The sequence below is a fragment of the Chiloscyllium plagiosum genome, unplaced genomic scaffold, assembly GCF_037043375.1.
Source record: "Chiloscyllium plagiosum isolate Xiang-an unplaced genomic scaffold, Cpla_swu_hap1 HiC_scaffold_30, whole genome shotgun sequence".
Classification (NCBI taxonomy): Eukaryota; Metazoa; Chordata; class Chondrichthyes; order Orectolobiformes; family Hemiscylliidae; genus Chiloscyllium; species Chiloscyllium plagiosum.
The window spans coordinates 17,454,283-17,470,676 of NW_028270168.1; the positions used below are offsets into that span (position 1 = coordinate 17,454,283).

The window sequence follows — 16,394 nt, forward strand, 5'->3', positions numbered from 1 at the left end:
GGCTGACAAGTAATAAGTAACATTTGCGCCACACAAATGCGAGGCTATGACCAACAACAGTAAGAGATAATCTAACCACCGCCCCTTGACACTCAGTGATGTTACCATCACTGAATCCCCCTGTATCAACATGCTTTGGGTTATCATTGACCAGAACCTCAACTGGACCGATGACATAAACACAGTGTTTACAAGGTCGGGTCAGGGCCTAGGAATATTGCGGTAAATAACTCACCTCCTGACTTCCAAAAGTCTGTACACCATCGACAAGGCACAAGTCAGGACTGTTATGGAATACTCCCACTTGCCTAGATGAGCCCGAACAACACTCTGGAAGCTTGACACCATTGAGGACAAAGTCTTCCTCTTCCACTTGACAAGCACTGCAAGCAACTACTCCCTCCACAACTGATATTAAGTCGCAGCAGTGTACTATCTACAAGATGACTCCCAAAATTCACCAAATACCCTCAAACAGCACCTTCCAAACACACGACCATTTCCATCCTGAAAGGCAAAGGCAGCAAATTTATGGGAGCACCAACTTCAAGTTCCCTTCCAAGCCACTCACCATCCTGATTTGGTAACATATTGCGTTCCTTCACTGTCACCGTGTCAAAATCCTGGAATCCCTTCCCTATTGTTATTGTGGGTCAACTCACAGCAGGTGCACTGTAGCTATTCAAGAAGGCTAGTCACCACCACCACCACCACCACCTTCTCTAGGGCAACTAGGTAAAGACAATAAATGCTGACCATCTAGTGATATCCACAAAATGACTAAATATATTTAAAAACATCCTGCTGACTCTGCTTGATCATTTTGTGCATTTCTAAATGGTCTACTACTATATCCTTTATAATAGACGTAGCATTTTCCCAATAACAGACATTTAAGGCCGATATTTCTTGGGGCTTTTTTTTGGTCTCTATCCCTCATTAAATAAGTGTGTTGCATTGTTAGTTTTCCTGTCATTAGGACTTTTCCAGAATCCAAGGACTCTTGAAAGATTATAATGTATCCACTTACTCTGTAGTTACTTCCTTTTATTATCCTAGGATGCAACCTAGCAAATCCAGGGAATTGCGCATTTACTGCCAATAGTTTCACTGGTACATTTTCTCTATTGATAGTTACTGTATTTATTTCCTCCCCTCTGCTTGCCACTTGTTTTGGCATTTTTATAATGCTATTCATGTCCTTACCATGAAGATTGCAAAGTATTTCCTTGTCCTCCATTGTTATTTTCTCAGTCTCATCTCTAAGGGGCCTATGTTCATTTTAGCCTTTCTCTTCCTCTTTCATATTCAAAGAAGCTTTTACAGTCTGATTTTTATATTATTGCTAGTTCATACATTTTTCTTTTGGCCATCTTTTGTTAGATTTAAAACTTTCCAAATCCTTTGGCATACCATTAATTTTGGTACATTGTCTTTTTTTTCTTTCAATAAGATACTGTCCTTGCCTTTCTTGGGTAAGCATGGTTGATTTATCCCCTTCCTAGAAACCTTCACTGGGATATTTCTTTGCTGTGAGTCATGAACTATTTTCTTAAATATCTACCATTGTTCATCAGACCTATTTTCTGCTAAATCCTTTTCCTAGTCCACTTTAGCCAACTCTGCCTTCATTCATTTCTAATTTATCCTTATTAAAGTTTAACACATTTGTTTCTGACCCAAGTTTCTCTGTCTGTCTGTCTTTTCCTGTCTGTCTGTCTTTCTCTGTCTGAATCTAAATTGGTTATAAATATTACAGTCACTGTTACCTAGGGTATCTTTTCTTCTGAAATCATTTATTAAATCTGCTTCATTATATATTGCCAGATTGAAAATAACCTCATCCCTGATTGTGTTGTTCACGAAAGCTATCCTGAATTCCGGGTATACTATTAAATCTTCCTTTAAGCTACCTTTGCTAATTTTCTCAATCTACATGAAGATTGAAGTCACCCAAGATCAATGTACTGTCTTTTGTTACATGCCCTCATTATCTTCTGATTTATATTCAGTCCCACTGAATAACTACTGTTAGAGTGCCTATAGACTACTTCATCTGTGTATACTTCTTCTTGTAATTTATTGCCTTTGCTGAAATGGATTCTACATCTTTGATCCAAGATTATTTCCTACAATTGTAACTATTCAATCCATTACTAATCAAGGTTCTCCCCTACCCACCACCCTTTCCTTTTTGCTTGTCCTTTTGAAAAGTGACATATCCCTGAATATTTAGTTCCCAGTCTGATCCCCTTGTAACCATGTCTCTGGAATGACTGTAAGATAATATCTATTCATCTCTTTCTTTATATGTGTAAAAGGCTTTAAACTACTTATTTCAGGTGTGGGGTGGAGTTCTGGTGAGGAGAAATGTAGACTTACAAAGCAAAAGGATTCGGCAGCATTGGAGGGCAACCTTTTAGGTAATGATAGCCAGAGGGAATCAGGAAGCGACATTAACAAACCAATAATACAAGTTTGCCAACTAATCTGCACTCCTTTTCACCCACAGTAAAAATTGTGACTATTTTGCAATTTTACATTCTTGCATTTGTCTAAGTACAAGTTGAAACACTTTGGCAACATGCCTAACTTTTCAGCACAATACAATCTCTTTGCTTTTGTTACCTACTGTTTTACAATGCTTCCTTTTAAGTATACTTTTTCATTTTGTTTATGTTAAGGGGACTGTATAAATCCAAATTATCATTGTTAGTGTGTACATCAAATAAGTACACTGCCACATATGAGACTGACCTGTTCGTTTACATGGAGAAAGTGAGGACTGCAGATGCTGGAGATCAGAGCTTAAAAATTTGTTGCTGGAAAAATGCAGCAGGTCAGGCAGCATCAAAGGAACAGGAGAATTGATGTTTTGGGCATAAGCCCTTCTTCAGGATTACTGAAGAAGGGCTTATGCCCGAAACGTCGATTCTCCTGTTCCTTTGATGCTGCCTGACCTGCTGCGCTTTTCCAGCAACACATTTTTAAGCTCTGTTCGTTTACATGGTGACTACACTGAGCCACCTTGATACCCAATATGCAAATATAAGCCTATGCCTCACAATATATTATAAATACTCCAGGTATGTGACACAATATATATTCCTTGACACACACCTACATATGCCATAATATCCTAACACACACAAACCTATTCCATTTATCCTTTGACAGTTACACATCAAACATATCTTACCACCAATACGTGAACATAAACCATGACAGATCCAGGGTCATGGTAGAAGCTCCTGTAACTATACACACAGTGGCATTTCGTTCTTTGGCACAACACTAGTTCGAAATTCATCACTCCATTCTGACTGTATTGCATTTATTTGCTAAGACTTGTACTGTGTATATTATTGAGACAGTACCTTCACTCACCCTCTCCTCATAAGTTATTCTTTTTTCTGCTCAAGTACAAAATGGAAAAAGTTGAACTGCAGAGTCGAACTCTGAACCTGTCCGTGTGGCACAGTGATCACTTTGGCCGCAATCTCTTCCTGGGAGAGGTGGAGATCCAATTGGAATCATGGGATTGGAGCAATATCAAACCGACATCCTACATCCTGCAGCCACGTGTAAGATATTGTAACTATCCTGCACATACTCACTAAATGAATACTGTACTGTTACATATTTATGCAGCAATTTTTACATTTAAAGGATTGGAAAAAAGCCATTGATTGCAATAAAAGCGGTTTCCTCAAAAAGAGCAGGAATGAAGTATAATATTCTGGCAGTGACTGATGCTGAGACCATATATTGAATAACAATAAATGTTTATATTCCATGGTGACGTATTACACAGTTGATTAAATTGTACAAAGTAAATGGAATTAATTGAAAATATGGAAAAATAACTTGATACTTAATTTATACTCATTTATGACTTGTCACATTCTTCAGTTATATTAGTAAAGTTAGCTCACTATTTCAAAATGACTTCTGATTTTCCTGCATTGGTTAACGACCCTCCATCTTGATTACCCGTACCCAATTTCCTGTGTTTCTACTCTGAATATGTCACACTGGGTAGAGTGGAGAATGGGGAATGAGGAAGACAATGACATTCCAATGTACTTGCTGCTTCATTGTTCAATCTCTCAGTATGAATTCACAAAATTACATAATATTGAAAGAAAATGTTCACAGGTAAAGGGAGGGCTGGAAAATGGGAAGCCTTCAGAAATAAGATAACGAGAATCCAGAGAAAGTATATTCCTGTCAGGGTGAAAGGGAAGGCTGGTAGGTACAGGGAATGCTGAATGACTAAAGACATTGAGGGTTTGGTTAAGAAAAAGAAGGAAGCTTTTGTCAGGTATAGACAGGATAGATCAAGTGAATCCTTAGAGTATAAAGACATTAGGAGTATACTTAAGAGAGAAATCAGGAGGGGAAAAAAAGGGACATGAGATAGCTTTGGCAAATAGGGTTAAGGAGAATGCAAAGGGTTTATATAAATACATTAAGGACAAAAAGGTAACTAGCGAGAGAATAGGGTCCCTCAAAGATCAGTAAGGCAGCCTTTGTGAAGCCGCAGAAGATGCATATGTTCGGACAAGGATACATTTCACTTGCAAGCGTTCCACATATCTACCTATTTTGATCAATGTGATTTTCCTCTCTCCGTCCTCCAGACAGCCTTCCTCCACACCACCAACATTCCCTGTTCGACTGCTCTAACCCCCGTGCCCCATGCAATAATGACAGAGATTCCCCCCCCCGCGTCCTCACCTACCACCCCACCTGTCTCCGCATCCAATGCATCATCCTTAAACACTTCTGCTAACTCCAACTAGACCCAAACACCAAGAACATCTTCCCCTACCCACCCCTTTCTGCTTTCCGCAAGGACCATTCCCTTTGACCGTCCTGGGTTTGTCCCACTGCTCCCCCCTGCCACCAACCCTCCCCACCCCCAAAATTTCCCAGATACCTTCCCCTGCAACTGGAAAAGATGCAAAACCTGCCAGGACACCACCACCCCTCACCTCCATCCAGGGCTACAAATAGTCTTCCAGGTGAGACAGAGGCTCACCTGCCTCTCTTCCAACCGTGTTTTACTGCATCAGGTGCTCCAGATGTGGAATTCTCTACATTGGGGAGACCGAACGTAAATTTAGGGAACTGTTCACCGAGCATCGCATCCGGGTCCGTGAGGTTGACCAGACCTTCCAGTCGTCCCAGTCATCACCCGTATTAATTCCCCCAAATTGGAGGAATAGCACCTCATCTTCCGCTTGGGTAGGCTTCAGCCTGGAGGACTCAACCTCACTCCTCATCCCTTCCACTGCTTCCTGTCAGCAACTGGATTCATTCCTCCCATTGACCAACCAGGTTATACCCTCTACCTGTCTTCACCTATCCCCACTTCATCACACTACCCCTGCCACCCCCTTTATCTGCAGCTCCCCCAGTCCTGGAGAAGGGGGACACCCAAAACGTCAACTTCTTCACCCCCTGATGCTGCCTGGCTTGCTGTGTTCTTCTAGCTTCTTGCCTGTCTATTCTACTGTTCTATCATGGCTGATATGTTTCTCAACCCCATTCTCTTGCTTTTTCCCCCTTAAACCTTGATCCCATTAAAAATCAAGAACCTATCTATTTCTGTATTAAAGACACGCAATGAAATTTCAAAACCTCAACTCAGTATATGACTGTATTCCACAAAGTTAGTTGTCACCTGACTCTTTCATGCCAAATTGGTGTGAATTGTGCTTCAAATCATAATAGCACAAAACAAATTCCTCATCATAACATTTATGAACAGGATAATACCTCGACTCTCAAATGTTGGTCTGTTATGTATAACTGGAGTTGACTTTTACATGAAATGTATGGAAAAATCCAGAACTTTTGGTCAAAAACAGGGGTCAACTTTTACACGAGATCAACTTTTAATTGAGACTATCCAGTAATTTCCCACCTTCTGCCTCCCTTCTTAAATAGGAGTGTTACCTTAGCTACTTTCCAATACTTTGGGATCCTCCCTGATTCCATGGAATCCTGAAGAAGCATGACCAATGCCTCCACAATCTCCTCAACTATCTCCTTCAGAACTCTGGAATCTAGTCCATTCTGTCTGTGTGATTGATCAACCTTCAGACCTTTCAACTTCCCCAGCACCTTCTCCTTAGTGATGGTCATTACATTACATTAACACTGTCCCCTGACTCTCTTGAAGTTCTAGTATGCTATCTTTGCCTTCCTATGTGAAGACTGATACAAATTATCCAATCATTTTAACCAGCATTTGTTCTCTCTTACTACTTCTCAACCCTCCTTTTCAGCGGTTGAACTTATTTCTCTCTCACCTTTTTTATATATCTAAAAAGCTCTTGCAATCTTCTTTTAATACAACTAGCTAGCTTACCATCATAATTTATCTTCTCCCCTCATGTTGCTGTTTTAGTTGACCTCTGCTGGTTTTTAAAGGCTTCCCAATTCTCTGACTTCCCACTAATCTTCACCACATTGTATGCTTTCTCTTTTTTTTATGCTGTCCATGTCTTCTCTTGTCTTCCATGGTTACCTCGTCCTCCCCTTAGAATCTTTTACTCTTACTTGGGATGAATTTCTGCTGTGCCTCCCAAATTACCCATAGAAACTCCTGCCATTGCAAATGAATGGTTCAGTTCAGCTGATTCATGAGGTCCCAGGGTGTCATTTCATTCACTCCACATGATATCAAAGGATGACTGAAGACACTGAACACTGCAAAGACTTTGAGCCTGAATAACATCCCACCAATAGAACTGAAGACATGTTCAAAATTAATTGTGCCCTTAGACTAGCTGTTCCAATATAGCTACAGTGCCCACAAGTGACTTCTTGTCTTTCTAATTTCTCCTCTCTATCCAAACTGTTTCTATGTCTTGATTTCCTGAACAAAGACTATCCCCCTCCATAATACTATCATATACTCTCAATAATACTGCAAATACTATAATTAATTATCAGAGACATACCTCCACCTTTTCCTACTTGTCTAATTTCTCTATATCCTGTGCCCTTCAGGATTTCGACCCCAATCCATGTCATCCTGCAGCCATATCCCTGTAATGGCTATTGGACTATACATTTTCATTTATTTTGCGATTTCTGTTCATTTGTTTTATTTCAAATGTTATGTGCATTTGATATAAAGCCTTTAGTTTTATCTTTATACTCTTACTGTAAATTCAAGTTTTATATGTTGTTTGGCTTTGACTCTGTTCAATAAGCATAGTGATCACTTTGGCCACAGGGGCTGCCTTTCAGACCCAAGGATTTTTTTGGGCTGTGGATCTTCTGACTCCAAAGACTGTCAGGTCTTTTGCAGACAGACTTTCTCTATGAAACTGGTGGCTTTCCAATGTGTCAGCAGGGCACTCCACCATCAGAAAATTGTCAAATTCCCATAAAGTGACCTGCAAGTTATGTATTTTGGCTGCCTGCCTCTGTGATGCATGCAACCGAGATGCCTTGCAACTCTCCTCCCGGTCGAAATTTTCCCAGTGGTGAGTACAGTGTAGCTTCAGTCTATTTTCTTGCCCCTTCTTTTCTGCAATCTGAGAGCTGGTAAGGTACAGCCCTTCATATTTAAATATCCTATTCATTTTTCTGGTAAGATTTACAAACTGTGCAGCATCTGTGGCTAGTGAAACAGAGGTAAGTAAGCCCAATTTGAATTCTGCATAAGTGGATGGGTTTTGATTTAGTTAAATTGGAACCATGTACAATTAGGCCAAAGACTTTTTGTTTGATTCCTGTGGTTTTATATTCCAATCCATTCATTGTTCGTGTGAATAAATTGTTGACAGACAACCTACAATTAGATTTTTAAAAAATAAGTAAATATGTAGGAATTGTCCTGATTTTTCTTTCCACAGATTTTTGTGGAAAGTTTTTTGCTTCATCAAATTTCCCATTACCCTTCTACTGACCACAAATTCGCAATGACCTGATAAGGAATCAAACAGGTGACAGCTCAGCTTAGCTTAGCTCATGAAATAACCAACAGCGAAACCCTATTGAGTTCTTGGTTCCTACCACATCGTGGCTACTGGCCCCTCTCAAACTGCAAATCCATCCACCCATTGCAGATCTCAAGATACCAACTCTGATTACTGTCTGAGACTGAACTACATCAACCTTTTCCATAGTGCATGTGAGGAATAAGCACCAAAGGATGTGGAAGTAAAGTATGGAATTTCCTTTTGTGCAGATTGCAGCTCCAACAAATATGATCCACAGCAGAGGTCAACTGTCCTTATCATTGAAATTCCTTCCAGCGGGTGCACACGGTACGTTAAACCATGATGTCAGTAACAATTACAGTTACAAGTTGAAGTTAAAATCAGAACAAAAGAAATGGGATCAGAAATAGGCCAAAATACTACTTGGATATTCTTTTCCATTAAATAATATCATGGTTGATCTTTTACCTTAACTTCATTACTAATCTGCAGCCCCAGATCCCAGATTTCCTCAGTATCCAAAAATATGTTAATCTAAGTCTTTACCATGTTCATTGACAAGCACAAACCTTTGGGAGAATTCGAAAGAATCAGAAATGACTAAGTGAAGATATTTTTTCTACACCTTGGTCCTAAATGGCCATTTCATATCTTGAATCAGTGTCTACCCATTCCTCTCACCCCAATTCTTGATTCTCAAGTAAGGAGAAACAGCTTTCCAATAACTGGCTTGTCAACCCCTCCAGAATTTTATAAACTTCAGTGAGAGTACTTTTTATTCTTCTAAACTTCAGGAAACATATTCTACTCAACCTATTCTTTTAAGGATTATCCATTTGTTCTGTTCTCATCAAAACCTTACATCAACACAACACAGACAGTCACCCGAAGCCATAATTGAACCGGGGTCCCGGGCTAATCGCTAAGCTATCGTACTGCTTTCCTAATTCCTTACTATACCAGCATGTTAATTTTCGATGTTTCTTGGATAAGGAAACCCAGATCCCTTCTGGATATCATTATTTTACTAACTTCTGTTCAAATAAAAAAAATTCTGCTTTTATATTATTCCTATTGAAGTTGCTGATACCAATGCTGGGAAGAACAGAACACCTTTTTTGGTCCCCACAATGAACTTATTTCCCTGGATGCTGAATATATCCTTCCCCATGGCAACTGTTTGAAGCTTAACCAGGCTGTTCACAATTTGGTATCTTTAATGCCAAGATGAGCTGCTGACTACATGGTTAAAGTAAGGCAAGAATGGGCCATTTAACCTCTCAAGCCTGCACAATCATTCAATATGATTATGGCTGATCATTCAACTCCATTTCCTGTTTCCATTTTGTCCCTGTATCTTTTGTCCCTTTAGCCCTAAGAACTATATCTAACCTCTTGAAAATACATTTGGACTCAACTGCTTTCTGAAGCAGGGAGTTCCACAGGATCATCACTTCCTCTGTGTGAAGAAATTTCTCTTCATCTCAGTCCGAAATGGCCTACCCGTATTCTTAGACTGTGACCCCATGTTCTAGATTCCCTGGTCATTGAGAAAATCCTGCTGTATTTACCCTGTCTAATTCTGTTTAAAATTTTATTGGTTTCTAAGATCCACCCCCCTTTCATTCTTCTAAACTCCAGTGAATGTAGACTTAACCAATCAAGTCTGTCTTCACATGTCAGGCCTGCCATCCCAGGAATCAGTCTGGTTAACTTTGACACATTCCCTCCATAGCCAGAACATCCTTCCACAGTAAGGAGACCAAATATGCATAAAGTACTCCAGGTGTGTGGTCTTACCAAGGCCCTATTCATTCCATCACAATTCCATTTGTTTCCTTCTTCAGCTTTATGTCCTCGAGATTTGAATATTCCAATGCCTCATTCTATCCTCTATAAACATGAGCTCATCTAAAACTATTGCCACTTCCGTAATTCATTCAACTTTTATTCATCCATCACTTCTGATGCACATTGACTTCTGTCTTAATCTTAAAACTCGTCCATTCTTTCAACTTCCTCTATTTCCTCTCTCCACCTTTTCTCAAGCCCTACAACTCAGCAATATCTGTCTTGAGCATCCCTGATTTTTAATCATGCCACCTTTATCAGTTATGCCTTCAACTACCCAGATCTTAAAGTTTTGAAAGTCCTCCCTAAATCTCTCTGCCCCTTACCTTCTTTAAGTTGCTCCTTGGATATTTTACTATATCAAAGTAATTTGTGTAAACCTAAGTGATTCTTGTAATTCAGGATGTGTTACTATTCTTTCCATGAACTGGGGACAAAAAGGATTGAAATTGTCACTCAGAATGTTTGGTGAAGAGAGGGGAGTTGTTGGGAGTGGGATAGGAGTAAAATTTTATCTGATGCTGTAATATCCTGCTTTAGGTCAGGGAATGCCGCCCACGGCAGAGTTGCACATCTGGCTCAAGGAAGCTCGGAATCTTCTCCCAATCCAATCGAAGGGCATCAACTCTTTTGTCAAATGGTACGGTAGTCTTTCATTTCGTGGAGTTTATTCTTCTTTTGTGTTGCTGGATAATCTGGAATTTATTGCCCAATCATAATTCTTTTCTTGAACTCCTGCAGTCAATGTAGTGTAGGCCCATCCACACTGGTGTTGGAAAGGAATTCCAAGATTTTGACTCAGCAACAGTCAAATGTCAGGATGGTGTGAGCCTCCGAGGGAATTTACAGGTGGTGGTTTTCCTATGTTGTGCTATCTTCTTTCACTTGGTAAAGATTGTGGGTTTAGCTGTTATCAAATCATTGGTGAAGATGATATGCATTGCTACCACTATGTGTCAGTGGTGATGGAACCCATGGAAGTGAAATTTTAGGTTGATAGATGTGTCAATAAAGTGAGCTGCTTTGTCCTAGATGATATTGAGCTTCTTGAATTTTTTTTTTAAACTACCCCATGTAGGCAAGTGGAAAGCTTTCCATCACACTCCTGACTTGTGCCTTGAGGATGGTGCACAGGCTTTGGGGAGTCAGAGGGTGAGCTGTCCACCTCAGAATTACTAGCCTCTAGCTTGTTCCTGCTGCCAAGCTTGGTCAATGGTACCACAATGATGTTGATAATAGGGGATTCAATAAAATAGGCATAATTTCACATTGGCATTACCAATGATTTATGGATCTAGTAGCTATCTTGATAAAGCAAAAGAGAAAATTGAAGAAAGGACTTAAATTCTGGTGCATCTGTTATCGGCTGAGCTTAATTCAAACCTTTGTACGCCCTTTGAATTCTGCTTTCATTGATATCCCAACCTGAGTAATTAACAGGCTGTGGGAATCTGTTCCCTGAGATTACAACTCACCCACTGTCCAATGGCGTTGGGCTTCCTCTGAATCCTGACAAATATTCTGCTACAGTTCCCAGAAGTACAGATACATGCGTGCAGCAGATGTTGATACTCTATAAACATGCAGCACTCCAAAATACATTACGTCTGAGTTGGAACCCTGAAATGCAGTGCAATTCTGCTGCTGTGGCAACATGCATTGTGATTGAATTAATGTGAAATATGCAGTGTGCCAAGACACTCTGAGCACTACAAATAATCATTTTTGAAAGCTGTGTGACTGACTCCTATGCCATTATTTTGTTATCAGTTATATTCTCCCAGATGTCAGCAAGTCCAGCAGACAAAAGACCAGAGTGATAAAGAACAATTTGAATCCTGTTTATAACCACACAATGGTATATGATGGCTTTCAAACAGAAGACATGAAGGAGACCTGTGCCGAGATCACTGTCTGGGACCATGATACATTTTCCAACCAGCTCCTGGGAGGATTGAGACTAAGTCTAGGAACAGGTAACAGAGACAGTTCTCTTTGTCAAGCGTAATGAAAATTAAAACTACCTTTGGTATGTTTGGGAAGAACGTCTGACCCTGTTTTACAGGCTGAATTAATAATGTGCAATGTTGTTTCCTCAGTCTCCAACTATTTTTACCTCAAAATTGTACTTAGAATTCCACATAGATCACAAGACTCCAACTTATGTTCAAGAGTGGTCTTGAATTTGAAATAAGTGAATGTTCTATTTAAAGTGGTGTCAGCCATAGTGTTACATAAGCAGGGCAATGAGCAACATGACAGCCACTTGTCCTAATATTTTCATAGAGGAAAGTTTTATGGATTGTTTCAAAAAAGAGAACAGAGGAAGATACAAAGAATGTTACAGATTAATTTCCAGAGCACTTTTTTAAAATTGAGGTGTTTAAAGTGTTGGATGAACTGTTGATTAAACAAATTGATTTTTCCATGTGTTGTCAAGCTTCTTGAAGTTATACCAGTTTAGACAAGGGGAGAGTATTGTATTACATTCTTGACTTGTGCCTTGTAGATGGTGGAGAAGATTCAGTGAGTCAGGAGATGAACCATTTACCACAGGATATGCTATCGTTGGACTGCAGTAGCAACCACAACAAGTAGAAATTACTTCTAATCAATCTGTTTGTTACATGTTATGACGCACCTTCTGAGGCTGGTAGGAAATGAACTTGGCCTTCTGGTCCAGAGGCAGGCAAACTACCATTGCGTCACAAGACTCTCAGTTGTCCCACCCCACAATCTCCAGGATTCTGGTGATTGTGCAACGAACAGTTGCAATCCAAAACAATGACAAAGTGCTGGTGAAACTCAGCAAGTATAGCAGCATCTGCAGCAAGAGAAACAAAGTTAATGCTATTAGTCTAGTCCTTCAGAACCGAAAGCAGCTGGGAAAGGGTGGTATTTATATTGATGAAGAGCTGGGGTAGGGTAGGGGAAGGAGTAAATAGAATACACGGAGATGGTGACAAGTGGGAGAGTAAAGGGAAATAAAGCAGAGGCAAATAAAGATATTGCTGATGCTAAACTGATGAGGTTGAGATAAATGCTGGTTAGGGTACTAACAGGAAGTGTGAATGGTTAATATGTGCAATATGTTCAAAACAGGATCTAAGGGTGTGAGGGTGGGTAATGACATGGAGCAGGGTGTTCACAATCTGAAGTTGTTAAATTCAATGTTGGATTTTGAAAACTATAAGGTTCCTAGGCAGAAGATGAGGTATTGTTCCTCCCAGCTTGCATTGAGCTTTGCTGCACTGTAGTGGGCCTGAGTTCGAAACGTGGCATGGGAATGCTGTGATATGTTGAAATTGCACATAACTGGAAGCTCAGCATCATTTTTACAAAGAGAGTTTAGGTGTTCGGCAAAGGAGTCACCTGGACTGTGTTTTGTCTCCCCAGTGTGGTGGAGACCACATTGAACAGCAGAACAATAGATCAGATTGACTGAATGAAGTGCAGGTAAATCGTTGCTTCATCTGGAAGGTGTGTCTGAGACTTTGGACAGTAAGGAGGGAGAAGGTAAACAGGCAAGTGTTACACCTTATGTGATTGTATGGTAAAGTGCCGTGAGAGTATGAGGAGTGGACTAGGGTTCCCCACAAGGAATGGTACTTTTGGAATGTTGACATGGGAGGGAAGGGGAAATACATGTCTGGTAGTAGCATCTCATTAGAGGTGGCAGTAATGAAGGCTTATCATCCTTTGGCTGCAGAGGCTGGGGTAGAAAGTAAGGACTGTATCATTTTTATGAGGGGGAAGGGAAGGAGTGAGGGGAAATGTACAGAAATTGGGTGGGACACAACTGAGGCCCTTGATAACCATAGTGTGGGAAATTCTCAGTTGAGGAAGAATTAGACATTTGAGGACCTCCTGCAGACGTTGGCATCAAGAAAACAGATGTGACAGAGACTGAGAACTGGAAGAATGGAATGGTCTTACAGAAAGCAGGGTATCAGTATGTATAGACAAGATAACTGTGGGAGTCATTGGATTTGTAACAGCTATCAATGACCAGGCCATCCATGGAAATGGAAATAATTCATTTGAATTTCTGTGGCACAAACTCATGTGCTTGATGATAAGTGTGGAGGGGATAAATGTTCTATAGGTAACTGACTCTCCTGACCCTTTATGACTTCCAGTCATTTTCTGGCACTGAGTGATTTTGTGGGAATGATTATGTTTGTGGTGATTGTAACAAGGCCAGCCAGGTGGACACATAGAATATGGAGTTCTTTGACTGGAACGGTTGTTCTGGTCCAATCAGGGAGTCCTGTCTGACAGATAAGAACAGGAGTGTCAGAAACGGGAGTGTCCGGGTTTTGTTTTAAAAAAAGGCAGAAGTATCAGGGGTTCTGCTCACTCAGAGCTGGCTCTGATGGGGCTGGATCAACATCCAGGATTCTGCACCTGTAAATAAAGAGTGACTTGGTAACTGGATACCTGTTGAGTTATTTCAGGACACATCTTAGACTGAACTTTATTGTAAAGAAAAGAGAGGGAAAAAAAGTGTCAGACATCCTATTCACTCTGAAAACTGGCTCTGAAGGAGCTGGATCAGTGTCAAAGACTCTCCATGTGTAAATAGCAGGTAATTTGAAGACAGGATACTGGCCATTGTGGAGTCATTTCAATGTTCACACTCACTGCCCTGAACACCACCTTCTACTCGTGCTGATTTGGTTTTGCTCAAAATCCACTATCTTTCCACGTAGAGGTGACCTTCCTCTTGTGGCAGTGCTGGAATGCCGAAAATCTTAAAATGGGGCAGGAAGGGCCATGTGTCAAACAATAGATCTCACGACCATTTCAACAATGCAGTAAAATCGGTCAATGCAGTAATACCTGCCTCTTTAAATGCTGCAGCAGGAACCACTCACAACCAACAATGACTGCAATTCGAATGTCAAAAGCTATAAATAAATTTAACTCCAAACGTGTTGCTGAAGTCAGAGCCTTTAGTACTGTATGAATTTTCCTGCCTCGGAATTGCAGTGCACTGAAAAATCACTGCTCTTAACACCAGCACTGTCAGTCTCTTCTATAGGTTCTGCAGCACATTACAGATCTTTACATATAGGTCCTGACCTATGAATACCTACACATGTCAAAAGCCATTTATTGTATGTAAGATGTTTGACACGATTCTTAAATAAGACCGTAAAATAACAATGTACCTCTCCATTTTCCACATTAAAGATACCTACAGATTATTTATTTTTCAAATGCTGACGAGCAGGAAACATTACTGATTTTGTGTAATATTTTTCATATTGGTTCCACTTAACATTCAGTCTGTAGTTAATGTAGAGTCCCGTTGTTCACCGATGATCTCTGCCCTATTATAGGTCTCAGCTATGGCCAACCTGTCGACTGGATGGATGCAAATGAGGAAGAGATTTCTGCATGGCAAAGAATGCTTTCTGCACCTGGGCAATGGATGGAGTCCATATTACCACTCAGACCGAACATGAATTCTATGGCATTGTCACATTCTGAAAAATGATTTGTCTGTGTGAACTCGCCTGTCCTTTGACGATACTCTGCATAGGTCACAGGGTCTAAGGTACAGAATCAAATTTATTTAGACAAATTTAGGAAGTGGATTGAAGAGAAATTTTTGAGCATTGGAATTTTGAGCTTAAGAGTTTGACCCAGACTATTGGGGTCTGTGACAAGGTTAAATTCAAAATGGTAGCAATGTTAACTGTATCCATCAGATAACCTGTTGGTACCTCTGGATTTTTCTGAAGGGGCTTGGATTAGTCAGAGCACAATGGTAGAGCTGAGATTAGAGAACAGGGCCCTGCAGGCTTTGCCAATCTTGCTTCCATCAAACATGTAATAAACATATAACATAGAAAATAGGTGTAGAAGTATGCCTTCAGCCCATCAAGACTGTTTTGCTATTCAATATGATTATGTCTGATCCTCTATCTCAACATCTTTCTCTTGCTTTCTCCCCATACCACTTTGTGCCTAGAAATCTAACTCTTTCTTTGATATATTCAGTGATTTGGCCTCAATAGCCTTATAGAGAATTCCAAAGGGCATCTGAGTGGAGAAATTTCTCTTCAAGTCAGTCCTAAATGATCTACTCTGTATCCTGATACAATGATACCCTTGATCTGTACTTCCATCGACGGGGAAAACATCATCTCTGCATCCAGTATATCAGGACATGTTAGGACTTTTACATTTCAGGGAGATCCCCTCTCATTCTTTTAAGTTGAGTAAATGTAACAAAGAACTGTACAGCATAGGAACTGATCTTTTGGGCCACCAAGACTGCATCAACAAAATGTGTTTCCAAATTGAAAACCTTTTATCTCTTATGATCTCTGTGTATCCCTCTATTCCCTGCTATTCATAAATCTGTCCAGGTGCCTCTTAAATAATGCAAATGTGTGGCCTCTGCCATCTCCTCTGGCACTGCATTTCCAGCACCTCTGTAAAAAAAAAACTCACATCTCTTTTAAACTTACCCCTTTTTACCTTAAATCTGTCATAGAATCATAGTATGTCTACAGTATGGAAGCAGACCATTTGGCCCATAGAGCTAACAATGACCCTCCGAAGAGC

At 40.2% G+C, this 16,394-nt stretch overlaps 1 protein-coding gene across 3 annotated transcripts in view; it reads left to right on the forward strand.

Moving 5' to 3' along the window:
- The window catches only part of LOC122563564 (synaptotagmin-like protein 1), a 151,225-nt gene extending 135,672 nt beyond the window's left edge, over nt 1-15,553 (forward strand). For all 3 annotated transcript variants that reach the window (XM_087976779.1, XM_043717459.2, XM_043717458.2), the window contains 5 exons: nt 3,423-3,584; nt 8,213-8,291; nt 10,356-10,455; nt 11,586-11,791; nt 15,161-15,553. In XM_087976779.1, coding sequence (XP_087832905.1) covers nt 3,423-3,584; nt 8,213-8,291; nt 10,356-10,455; nt 11,586-11,791; nt 15,161-15,318 — 705 coding nt within the window. In that variant the 3' untranslated portion in view covers nt 15,319-15,553. The remainder of the gene's footprint in view (nt 1-3,422; nt 3,585-8,212; nt 8,292-10,355; nt 10,456-11,585; nt 11,792-15,160) is intronic.
- Nucleotides 15,554-16,394: the final 841 nt, after the last annotated feature.